A 13,477-nucleotide genomic window follows, 5' to 3' on the forward strand; every position below is an offset into this window, starting at 1 on the left:
TGCATCACAAGCTAGCAAACAAGCATAGCAGCACTTTCTGGTTTTGGAATTTCCACTTTCTAGAAAAAGTTTTGTTTATAAAGCACAATAATTTGGACCCAATGATGCTATCAGTCTTCCTGTACTTCTCCCTGCAAACGTTAAAAGGAAATCACAGCTCCCTGAAAGGTTTTATATTCACAACTTATAGCTGACAATGGTGATGATTATTTAAATACATATTTAGATATAGTTAAAATGCACAATAGATTTTAAAAATATAGAAAATTAAGAATTTATTGTTTCTTACATCACTCCCTTCTGGCCTGCAGCTGCAGCAAGAGCTCAGTACTTCTGGGTGTTTAGGCATGGGACTTGCTTATGAAAAAGCAGCTAGTGAGTTTAGTGAAATGGGGTAAATCTTTTGTTAGTGGAGGTGTGGGAGTCCTCAGCAATCTGTTCTGGAGCAATGAACAGCCATACACTGCCAGGCAACAATGGGAAGAGTGAGGCAGCCTTGACAAGTAGCGAGTTAAAAGGGGTGATGTTTTACTTTGAACTGAACCTCCTGGGAAGGCTGAGTCCACAGTGAGTGTTGCCCCAGACCCATGAATGCCAAGGCACATACTGGCTGACATTTTATCCTAAGTAAAGCCACTATTCCAAGCGCTCTTCTATGCGGTAAATGCCTTTTACAGCCCATATGTGTTGTAATTGTAGAAGTTGATATATATCTGCTCAAAATCAGCCAAATGAAACATTAAACAGTCTTCTGGCCAGGACAGTGCATTATAGAAAACTGTGATGGGGTGGCCTTATGGCATGTATAATGTGAATAGAGGTGGCTTGTGTATTGGTTTTGATGATAGTGAGGAACCAGAGTGGAGGATCATGGTCCTTTGTGGGAGATGTGAAAGGAAATTATAAGACTGTCTACAGCAATGTTCCCCTTTTTTGTTGTGTCAAGTTTGAAATTTCTCACCATGCCCCAAACAGGGAACTAAATGCCTGTTAGTAGCCTGACAGTTTCGTGAATGATCACAAAACTCCCGAGGAATGCAAAAAATAGCAAACTGTTTTCAACAATTATCTCTTTGAACTTAATGATGCAAAATTAATGATGCAATTTTCTAAGTCAAATTAAAGATAAAAGAGACACACACACACAAAAATAATCCAGTTTTTCCCCAGATCCATCCAAAAGAGATGATTGCTATTTGACCCCAGTAAACAACTTTAAATACTTAATGCAAGCTCCAAGCTCCAGTTCTCTCACTGGATTTCTAAATTAATGAACTGAAATGGAGGGTATAAGTTATGGAGAATTGAGAGGAACGGGACATATCTTAGAACTAGGATCATAACTCAGTCACAGATGCAATCCACTGCTGAACATACATTACAATGGAGGTTTTTAAGGCATCTTAACCTGAGACAAAAGCCCAGCATCTAGGGAAAAGAACTGAAACTGTTGTTTGTTTTTTTTAATGGGAATGGCTAAGGAAAAAGCACAAATATCTGGGAATAGTTATAGAGTTAGCAAAACCGAGAGTGGTACTGTAATCTTAAATGATTCAAATTATTTGTAATGTGAGGTTCTACAGACAGTATATGAAGTAAAGTTGCTATCTTGCTATTTTCTTGATGGTTTAGAAGGAGGACTTTCTCTGCTCCACGCAGTCTGTGGCTGGAGTCCAACATTTAAAGCTGGATGCATATCTTCTCCGCTCTAAACCTGCAGAGCGATGGGATGAACGAGGTGAATACATCACAGATGTCTCTGTCGGGAGGCCCACCTGATTTTTGCATTAGCTAAAGGTGATCACCTTCCAGGTTAATCTCCCCTCCTCATGCCTTGCAGTGCACCGAAGTAAGGCGGCAGCAAAGTGGATCCCAGGGCCTGCTTGGTAGTTCTCTCTGCAAAAAGATGTCAGACCTGGGGAGAACGAGGGAGGTTTTGTTCTCTTTGAGTTTCTGTTCTGTTTGTTCTTTCTAAGCAAAAGAGGAAGGTGTCTCAGCAAATCCCACCATTTGTGAACACTGAAGAGTAACAAGTATTAATCAGGAGGATTAGAGTTTGCCCTTTTTTGCTGCACAAATTAGAAAGTTTCAGGGTAAATGGAACACCTTCTGCTTTTCCATGATATTGTAGCTGCTGAAAACCCAGCAAACCTTTGTGCCTACAGGTTTACCCCCTGGCTGAAATGTGCTGCCTGCCCCAGGTGTTCTTGTAATCCCATGGGGCAATTGTCAGACATTAAACTGGGGATCCCAGAAAAACACGGCAAAACAGGAAAAAATCTAAGGATCACATGCACAAAAATGCAGAAGAGTGTGGCTGCAGAAACGGAGTTGCCATAGCTGTTAGAGACTCAGCGAGACAGGGTGGAATCCAGTGTTTTGGAAGGTTTCCCTGTATGACACAAGATTTTGGAATTTTACAGCTGGTAAATCCTTATTAACACAGGCAGCCACTACTGGCCTGAATTCCCTGGCTCACTGTTTACTATGGGGGCGCCTAGTGGAAGTATGCCTGGTCCTGATTATTCAGCTTTGAATCTTAATTGTTTAAAGAGAATATTAAAAAAAAATATAATTCTTGGAATAAATAAAAGGCAGAGAGACAAGCTCCCATCACCTGTTGACAGAAAATTGATCATGTAGAAAGCTGGCATGGGGAGTGGAATTCCCTATTCTCCCACTTAGTCATCGCATCCTGGTGTGACTCATTTTATTACATGGAGGTTCCCAGTGGTTTTATTTTGAGAGGAGCTTTTGTTTAATAATTTATACACACACACACACCACACACAAACACACGTATAATCTTAAAAAACCAACAAATCTATTTTGATGAATTGGCATAAGGAATCATTTGGAAGAGCTCTGGAATGACAGACTGCCCCTGCTGCTTCACTACTCAACTACTGTATTTATATTTTATTTTAGGGTGAACTGAATTCCTCAACAATAGATGGGGAGAAGTCTCCTCTAGACTTGTTCTCACTGTTCTCACTGTGCAAAATGTCAGATTTGGGGCTGGGCTGGATGGTGGATGACTAATCCGTTGGCCTTTTACCTCCCAGACCTTGACTTGTATCTTTGGCCTTGGTGACTCAAACTTATGTCCTCAGTGAAATGAAGGCACTGGCCTCAGCTCATCATCAACAGAACTTCATTAACTGCAGTGGGCAGTCTTGCTTCAGAAAGAAAAAGAAATCCATGGAAATCAAACTCAGTGAAAAATTCAATAGCTCTACTTTTGTGAGTTTTAAATTCATTCATGCTGTGTTTGCTCTGAAGTTTGAAAACTATTCTGAAGTAAAAGCTTAGAAGGAGACAACTGCTTAGGACCAGATGTTGAGCAATCTTGCACTGACATGAAGCAGAATAACTTCCCAGCTGAAATCAGAATTTGTCCCTGAAAAGAGCAGCAGAGACTGTGTGAGCGTTCCCCTACCCGTAAGGTTTCCGCATCCCAGAAGTGGTGACTATTCTGCTGGAAAGCATTCCTTGTTGTTTACTTTGTTCTTGGGGTGGCTCTAAAAAACTTTGACTGTTTTCCAGAGATGCATGTCATCTACTGATAAAAGCTGACAGAGATAATCGTTGTGCTTTTTTGGAAGACCTTCCAAGAAACACAGTGAATAGGGACAATTCATTGCAAGCCCAAAGAGAACCCTGCAGAAATGTGTAGTGTCAGAGCAGCTGTCTCACTAGCTACCAGGCTCAGTTTCTTTGGGGAACTAGCATGGTTTGCTGCCTGGGAAAAAGTTAACAGGTTGTTCATTATGTAATGTGTGTAATGCTTGACTGAAAAGCAATGTACATTTTCAAGCATAAAATCACATGCAGGCACAGAATCACATACAGAATTGGCACAATAGTATACTTAGTCTTCAACTGGAGAGAACTGCAAAGAAAATTTCCTGAACCTCTCAGTCCATCAGTCATGCTTGTTCGAATAAAGCAGTAAGTTTGTTTCTCTGCTAGTTACTGACCCCAAAGTTGTGAGTAAGGGATCGTGAATAATGTGTAAAGGCTGTAACTGGTTCAGAAAACCTTTAATTGGCTAATTAAAAAAAGCCCTATAAGGGACTGCAAAGAATCATCCAAAATGTTCCTAATACAGACTGACGTTTTGATTTTCCCTGAAGTTTGAAGCAAGACTTTTGGTATGATCACAGTTTGAGTTAGAGAAGGTAGAATTACTTTCTTCCAACAACTCATTCATTTCTCCAAAGAGTGCTGACACAATCAGATCTCTCATCAGGGTTTAATGCTAAGTCTCATAGCCCTGAAGCAGCACAAAAATCTCTATTTCCTGAACGTTTCACTGACCTGTGGTGTTAAAGACTTGCCAACTAAGACAAACCATTAAATGAGCTGGGAACCACAACAGTAAAAATATTGCATGAGGCAGCCATGGCTGGTAAGACCTCAGGGTCTAAATCCAAAAATATTTTATCATCTTTAGTGGAACTACTGCTCTTTTCAGAGACGTGGATTGAATTCCCCATAGTGGAGGTAGAATTTGAGACACACCACACACGTGGGCCTGGCACCAAGTTCCAGTGTGATCCACGCGTGGACCAGGACATCCATGCAGTGTTCTGACTGGTGCCTATCGCTGTCAGGACAGCCCAGCGCTGAATGCAACTTGCAGAGCACACGTTCTCTGTATCTGTGCGCTCACACTCTTACAGTACTTCAGCAAAAACGATGCTATTGCTCTTTTGCAGTTTTCTTACCTCTTCACTGTTGAAGCAGGTTTAATTATATGCAATAAACAGCTATCTGTACTTGTAGATTTTAGATTATTAGTCAAACTGGGGCTTAACCTTCTTGGTTTGCAAGCAGGGAGGGGACCAATCATTTGTCCCATTTGTGTCATGACAGAATCACAGGGTAATTAAGGCCAGAAGGGACCTCAGGAGGTCATTGAGCCCAACCTCCTGCTTAGAGCAAAATGCATCTGTAGTGTTTAGGCACCACCTGGGTTGCAACAGTGGCATGGGAGAAAAGGGTCTGCTTCAGCGTACCCAGGTTGTGAGGCATGATTTGTATTGGGGGCTGTGCTCTACCATCATATCAGCATTATGATTTTTTTTAGCATATCCCTACAATAAAAATCCCATTTTGACAAAAGTGGACAAACATCCACTTTAATTTCCTTCTAAAAAAATTCTTATTTATGCACGTTCTAAAGATGAAGAATGTGTTGACAGTTTAGTGCAAGTTTTCTCTGTTGAAAATTTCCTTGAATTGTCCTACAGATGCGCCTTGGACTTCTCAGTTTATTCCTCCTCCTCTCCATTAACTGTCTGAGTGTGCATGATCAAAAGATTTCTTTTCATTACCAGCAAAAAGGATAGGTTAGAGAGATATTTCTCAATGCAGTTGTATTTTTCATTTTATTCACAACCTCCCTCATCCTTCTGCCAAAAGCTCACTGTAATGTGCGTATCCAGAGGGGTTAAAGAAAAAGCAAATATTGATTGTCTTGAGCTAAAGTTTGTACATTCGCAACTATAAAAGTGAAGCAGTGAGACAGATGGAGCCACTCCATTATATTTAAGCATAAAGGTCAGGGAGTGAGCTGCAGAGTGGTTATATTCAACAGGGCTTCAGTGCTTCAAGAACAGGAATTGCTGCTGCTAACAGATTTGTTAGGAATCTGTTCAGCTGCCGTGAGCATGAATATATCCAAACAGAAGCATCTATCATCATTAGAATGATAACCCCACATACATTTATTTCTTGTTTGGTTGGGCTTATTCTTGTTCTTACTCTTAACCTCCACAGACTTTGGACTCAGCCTAAACATAATTTGATTTTTATGGTTGGCTTCATTAGCTTTTAGTGCAATTTCAGTGGATCGGTTATTTAAATCTTGTCCACTGTGATTGTGGTTGCATGTGCTTCACAGGCCTCTTGAAAATGGCAGATGACTTGGAGGCCCGTTTCTCCTTTATTTCATGCATTTTGGACCAGCCAGTCCTTTTGATTTCGACCTTCTTTGTGAAGTTAGTGCTGTTGTATCTGCACAGACTGTTCGAATTTAGCAGTACAGAAACAAAGATGAGAACATTCTGCCCGGAGGAAAACCAGTGTCAAATATTCCTGCTTGGCTCTCCTTGTTGTCAGGGCATCTTCATATTGCATTGCTTAGACAGTTCCCAATGTGTGTCTCTATCAGAGCTCTTATTTTATGACATATTTTGTTGTTCCTTTTTCCCTCACCTTTTCCTCTGAGAACTATAAAAAAATTATCTTTTGGGGTTTTTATGGGGGGCATACGGAGGTTCCTTAACACATACTATGATGGTTTCTTTTCACAAAGATCACCTAGAAGAGGAATCCCTCCATAAAGTGTTTACTGCCTTGTCATCAGGCAATGCATTTAGTATTTGCTGTATTAAACCCCCAGTATTTGCTGGCTTCCCCGTTCCCTGAGATGTTTACCATTTCAACAACAGTGAAGAGTTAGCTGTGTTAATAGGGGTATACATTTAATCTGCATCAGTCCAGAGCAGTGGCCAAAGTGAATGCTTATTGTTAAATAATGAAGTATTTTCCATTCCGTTGCACAGTGGTCCTTTGGGATGTGAGGGCTAAACAGCAAATCGGGCGAGAGCCTTGCTGGCTGTAATTACACAGCTTGCTTAGGCCGTCTCTGCTCTGGCAGTCCGTCACTAATCCACGTGTTAGTGTAGAAAAGACAACTGACTCACTGTGAGGGAACTTGAAACGCTTAAAAAAAAAAGAAAAAAGTCAGAACTATTTAGCCTTTTCTCCTTGCACTGGAATGTTGTGGCAGTAGTGGTGTGAGGTGTTGGAGGCCCAGGCTGTCTCTCCCCTCTGCCTCCCTGTGAGGCTCTTCCTCACAGGTAACTGAGGGACGGAGCCAAACTTCCAGCTATTCCTTCAGTTACCTCCCCTTCCTCAGTGGGAAGGATCAGGGGTGAGGAGGCCCAGCCAGCGCTGTGTGCCCACTCCTGCCTCACCACAAGCCAGGCACCATGCCCAAATGCCCTGAGGAGCCGGCCCAGGGAGGAAGGGTCACGCTGTTGGCAATGGCCTCAGGGAAAACCCTTCTCTTCCTCGTGTGTGTTTAGGGCCCAAAACATAGCCGAGGTGTCTCAGGTGTAGGGTGCTGGAGAAGGCGAGGTCCTGCCTGCTGCGGTGGGCACGCTGAGAGAGAGACCCCCGGGCTGAAAGGACGTGGGGCTGGGGCAGGCTGGGCCCTGCTGTCGAGCAGCAGCTCGAGTCCCTCTCGGGGAGAGGCTGCCCAGAGAGTCGAGCACATCTGTCAGCTCATTGTCTGCGCGGAGTGGAGAACAAAGAGGAAAACGAGAAAAAATGCAAAATGCATTTAAAAATACTCTTTCATTTCCCTTTTTGCCAGAAGCAGAGGTACTTAAATAACTGAAGACAAAAGCAATTCTTACAGAATTTCCAAGAATTGGGAAAAATAAAAAGTCCTCTGAAGGGCTGTTTTTAGGAGACTTCCACCCCTGTCCTGCCAGACGTGGGTGCGCAGGCTGGGGAACCCCCTGCAGAAATGTGCCTGGGAGCTGCCTCCCCCTCTCTAAAGCAAACACCAGCCTTGCGGCTGCAGTATTTCAAGTCACGTAGGTTCATTTGGATACGTGTCCCCTGTTCGTTTTAAAATCAAGCTTTCAGAAAGGTATGAGGCAATTTTTTTTTCCCCATCGGTATTTTTCTTCTGCAAATCGCTTAGCTAAAAGACTCAGTGGAATATAAAAATCAAAGGGGTAGAGATTAAAATCTAAAAAAAAAAAAAGTAATAAGAAAGGCATTGCTAAAAGACGTTTCTGGGAAGTGTGTGCAACAGTAAATTTAAGAAATATTTGTAGCCAGTGATGAAGATGAAGCACCCAGTCTGCGTACAAATGTCCTATCACTACTGATGTACTCTTATAGCAGGGGGGTTACTTTGGTAGTATTCCATACAAGGGGATCAAATTTTATTTTCCTCTATAAATACAATTTTGTGTAACTCGGAATGGAGACAAGCTGTGTGGATTCAATTAAGAGCAGAAAGACTTCCAGTGGTTCAGAGGTAGAGGCTGTCGCACATGCAATGAGGTGCTTTTACACCGAATGTGTGAATATTTGGTGCTTTATAGTGACGTTAGGACTGCTGGTGGCACTCTGTCACAGCCCGCTGGGGTGATGGTGCTGAGGCGCGGATCCGCTGTCGGAGATGTTGGGCTTGTTCCTAGATCAGAGGAGATGTATTGCTAGGTATCATGTGCTGAGGTTTCATATTGCACATATAAGAAATGAGTATAAATAATAAGGGGGCATGCATAACAGAAATCAAGCACCCTGTAGAGCTGGTTTCCCAGTTACGGTAAGAATCTGTCCCTGTTGAGCTGCTTCTAGAAGAACCTACGCTCCTTTGAGAATTCAAAGCATCACCCAGTTTCACTGTGCAGCACCGCTAAAAATCAGCCATGAAGTGGCTCTGCTTGCTTGCTTGCTTCCATCTCCATGCAGCCGATATGAGATCTGGATTTTTATCTAGTCCTTCCTCTACCTCTTCACTCGTTCCACCCCTTGCCACACTGGTGGGGAGCCATGTGGTCTTAGCTTAAAATAGCAGAAAGTTTGCTGAGCTGCTGACCGAATGTGACCATTAACAAGTTATCTGACCTTCTGATGCCCTCCATCAGTCAAGCTGGCTGAAATTTTACCAAGTCTGGTAAAAAGCAGATGTTGCACCTGTGCTAAGTATTTCATTCCTCAGTTCGGCTAATTTCTACGTAAACATTTAATTTTAATATGTATGTAAGCTTTTTCCTGGTGAGAGAAGTGTGCAATGACGTGTTTAAATTAAGTGCTGTTGCTTTTGGTTAGGACTGGGAAGGTGCTTCAAATGAAGTCAATTTTGAGAGCTTTGCTAACTTGATGTCCTTATTTGTCTCCTTTTTTGAAGTCAAGCTTTATGATTTAAAAAAAATTTAAAAAATAAAAAAATGAGGTTAATATTGTGATATTCTTCTAGATGGGCAGCAGATCTGGGAAATGGAAGCAACAGTGGATAAAGATAAGAGCCAACCTGTAAGTATGCAAAACATTGGATGTCCTCTCCTTGAGCTTCTCAGACAGCAAGTTGTATTCAAGGCGTAGTTTTCAAAGAGCGTCTCAAAAGCAGAAAGAGCAGCTATCTTACTGCTGTGATGAACAAATGTCAAATGCTTCAGCAGTAAATGTGTTGCAAAAAGAAACTATTCATTTAGCAGTAACCCACAGCAAATTGAGTAACTGCTAGATTTTGTGTTCTTGCAGAAGACTCTATTGTATCAGCCCAGTCCTCTGCAGGATGCTGGCTGTCCTGCCTTCCTTTCGCCTCTATGGAAGTCTTGGGTGCTCTGTACTTTGCAGGACATAATTTGTACTATAGTATTTAAAATGAACATTGATCTTTCAAGGGAATGAGCCTCTTTGTTCAGTTTGCTTAATGAGACCTTACTGTAGTTGTTCAGTGCATTTAGGAGCTAGCACTTACATTGCCATGGGCCATGCCTGCCCTTGCGGAAGAGAGCAAGAGACCCGCTGTTAATTTCCATGGAAGTGGGCTTCAGCTGTGTGCAAGTAAAACACCTATAGAATAATCAAGTTTTTTCTAACAAAAAGAGGGAATTCTGCAATACGTCCTTGTTTATCAATCACAGTGTGATTAATAATGCTGCCACATTTATCACCATTCTGTGTGTTTTATTTGTAGCTGAGACTTCTCTCTCCAAGTTCAGGACAGCAAGTAAAGAGAGGATACAGTACATAGAAACCAGCTTCCTAATATCAAAAGTCTTCTAGTCTTTTACCATCTGCCCTTTTTTTCCTTTCTTCTTCTCATACCCTTCTTTATAGGGATGAATAGGAAGATTTCTCTTCCTCTATGCCTGGACATGTAACAGGGGAGATGCACGCAAAAATCTCGTCAGCCTCAATTACTAATTCTGTATTGTCACATTTTGTTGTTTCAGAGCATGCTTTTTGTAGAAGTACCAGAGTACCGTAACAAGCACATTCGCACAGCTGTTAAGGTGAATTTCTATGTCATCAATGGGAAACGAAAAAGAAGCCAACCCCAGCATTTTACCTATCACCCAGGTAATTCTCAAGGATAGAGCAAGTTGTTGACTAGTTCTCATTAGCAAGATTTTTATCTTCTGCTATGTTGTTTTCTTGCCGTTATTTGAGGATTTAAATTTTACTGATTTAATTCAGCTGAGTGCAGCTAAGCACTCAACAACTGTTTGGTTTAAAGGATGCATGTGATTTATGATGAGGAATTTCCATAAATTTAAGGAGACAGTTATCTTGGCGATGGGCTGATGCTGCCCCATTCACTTGATGGAAATTTGCCAACAGCCTCGGTGGGAGCAGACTCAGTCTGTGACATGATGTGACCCTGTGAAAATCATGAGCATTGCCTTCCCCAGCTGACATATACAACAGTAAGATAACATCAGATCTGGGAAAGTAACAAGGGCTTGGTCTAGAGGAAGACAAGCTATATATGTTCTTCAGAATGAGGCTGGTTGAGAAAAATATGAATGCTTTTCTGATGTTCTTCCTCTTGGGAATTGGTGAGCCATGTCACAATAAATGCAATAGGATTACTAATGAGATTCCCAGAATCTCTCAGCTTTGGCTGGGAGAAAAATATTGTGAGAAAATAAGAGTATTGTGTTTTGTGAAAACCAGAAAGCATAAAATAACAGTACCAGATTTTATGCGAACTTCAAATGATGTCTTAATTTGACTAGTTTCTGAGGACAGGCAAACGTTCATTCTGCTTCTTATTTTGGTCTCCTCCAGCCTGAAAATCTCTGGTCCTCTCCCTGAATTTATGAACTGTGTAGGTTATCACCAATGTGAAGGTTTTGTATACTTGCTAAATTGTTCTACTGTGGAATAGTATTGAGAAGTACTGTACTATCTCAATACAATCCCTAAAATAGATTACTTCAGAGAAGGAATCCTTACACTTCCAAAAAATAACCCTGTTCAATGACCATTATATGATTTCCATTGTGTGGTATTTCTGTACTGAGTTTTGGGGAAGATTTGACAAAAAAATCATTAGAAATGTGAGAATTTTTGGAGGACCATCATTTATCCACACCAAGATTCACACAACTCTTAATAAACCATGGTCTTTTAAATGATGGTGTCAGAAGGGTCTTCAGCTGTCAGTACTGAGGAAGTTATGCAGCAAAGGAACTAAAAAGAAAGCTTTAAATTAGTTCAGCTCTGCCTTTGGTCACTAGTTAAACGTTTGACAGAAGAGTGAGGAGTCGTATATGTCATAGGATTTCTATTTATTCAGTCTTCCTTTGAGATGGAAGTACTACATGAAACGCCCATCTGTAGCTTCTTATTTTGCTTATGTTTCAGAATGCCCCTTAAATGAATTAAAATATGAGCTAAAGTATTTAATTTTTCAATTTTTGGAAATTTGTGGTTAAATAGTTTGATAAAGATTTTCAAGAACCTCTATAGTAGAGTGTGCTTTCAAGAGAAGCTCTGCCATGATTGCATATACATGATTTATTAAACTCAGTGCCTGCGAGATATGAGCTCGCACATGCAAATCTTGTAAACGGTTTAAATCTCTTATTACTTCAAGGAAAACCTCTCTGTTTCTCATCCGCTTGTTACGAATAATGTCCTTTGCATGCTTTGTTCTAGTACCATCAATCAAAACAGAGCCCATTGATGACTATGATCCAGCCTTAATCTGCAATACAGTACACAGTGGTCTGGGAACAGTAACACAGCCTTACTATTCACAGCATACAATGGTCACCGAATCCCCTTCCTGTCTTGTGGCCACTATGGCTCCTTGCCAGCAGTTGCGCTCAGGCCTTTCTTCTCCTGATTCTCGATACCATCAGCAGAATCCGGCCGCTGTAATATACCAAAGAAGCAAGAGCCTTAGCCCGAGCCAACTGGGCTACCAGCAATCCAATTTGATGGCTACACCAGTTGCTATTTCAGATGCCCACAGGTCAGTGCTTGTGCACACTGGTTCTCCAGGCCAAACTTCAGCAGTGCTCCACCACTCTCCAGGCAACCAGCAGTCTTCTCCGGTGATTCACTATTCTCCAACCAACCAGCAGCTGAGGTGTGGAAGTCACCAAGAATTTCAGCACATCATGTGCTGTGAAAATTTTACATCCAATGTTACAAGATCCAGCCAGCCTCAGGTCAGTCAAGCACAAAGGTTAAGTCCGAGTTCATATCCTACCGTGATTCAGCAGCAAACAGCCTCAGGCCAGCGAGCAGCAAAAAATGGACCACCAGTTAGTGACCAGAAAGAAGTGTTACCAGCTGGAGTCACTATTAAACAGGAACAGAATCTGGACCAAGCATATCTGGATGACGGTAAGCACTGCTCTTCTCTTGTATGGGTTGGTTTGTTGGAGGGAGGGGGGAAGTTTAGGACATATAAATCCCACCTGTTCCTCAGCACAAAACGAACATGGCCTCCTTTTGATGGGTGTGGATATTTGCTGTTTGCTCGTGCTTCATTTTGGTCTTTCATCAACTGCATTTTTGGTAGATGGCAGTGCACTTTGGCAACTGAGCAAAAAACATAGGATTCTGCAGAAACCCTCTGTCTTGCTTCGTGCCATGGAGTGAGCTGTCAGGTTTCAAGCTGTTGCCATTTCGTTTCCATTTGCCAAAGGTTAGTTTGGAAAATGGAGATTCTGAAACAAAATGCACTTTTAAATTATTTTTTTATTATTCATATCAGGGCAAAGTCCACTTTGTAAAATGCTTTTGTACATTTTGTACCAAAAAAAAAGCCCATTGAACAGTCTATCAAGGCCTGTAATGAATGGGGTAGTGCTGCAGGCAAAACTATTGCAGATGTTCTAGATGAACAGTAGGACATTGATAAGTAAAACAATGCTGTTTCTTTGTTGTGAGCCAGCAGATTTAGCCTTTAGGAATGAATATAAGTTAGAGTAAAGCTTTCTTTGAACATATCCTGCTTATTCTTAGGTAGGCAGCTATTGGCAGTCTGGTTGATTGGTTCTTTTATTAACCTATGTTCCTTGCAAGAGGAAATCAATGCAAAGTTAATAGTGCAGCTGGACGCTGCAGTCATAAAGGCCAGTAGCAAACCCCACATTGATTTTGGTGGGAGCAGAGTGATGTTGCTGGATATACTGCTGCAAATACAGGGTGTTCTTATACATGAAGTACAGACTTGATTTTCACATATATTCACTGCTGTCCTCTCACTCTAGGCAATTGCGTGCATGGTTTGATCTTGTTAATGTGCACCATTCTATGTTTTGTAAGGACCCAGTAGTTTGGGATTTTTACTGCAGTTACTCACATAGAGTTGTGAAATTGTGCCCATGAAAGTTTTACTTTCTTCAGCTTACGTACTGAGTGCTCTGTGGCTATATCATGTACAGTCTTCACTGCTGTTTTTGTGGGCAGAGTA

General features: G+C 41.6%; 1 protein-coding gene across 1 annotated transcript in view; it reads left to right on the plus strand.

The window, feature by feature from the left end:
- Nucleotides 1-12,402, plus strand: part of NFATC2 (nuclear factor of activated T-cells, cytoplasmic, calcineurin-dependent 2) — a gene marked incomplete at its 3' end in the record, with an annotated part of 51,225 nt that extends 38,823 nt beyond the window's left edge. The window contains exons 7-9 of the mRNA XM_009698391.1: nt 9,014-9,069; nt 9,996-10,122; nt 11,707-12,402. Coding sequence (XP_009696693.1) covers nt 9,014-9,069; nt 9,996-10,122; nt 11,707-12,402 — 879 coding nt within the window. The remainder of the gene's footprint in view (nt 1-9,013; nt 9,070-9,995; nt 10,123-11,706) is intronic.
- Nucleotides 12,403-13,477: the final 1,075 nt, after the last annotated feature.

This window comes from Cariama cristata, unplaced genomic scaffold, assembly GCF_000690535.1.
Source record: "Cariama cristata isolate BGI_N322 unplaced genomic scaffold, ASM69053v1 scaffold31074, whole genome shotgun sequence".
NCBI lineage: Eukaryota > Metazoa > Chordata > Aves > Cariamiformes > Cariamidae > Cariama > Cariama cristata.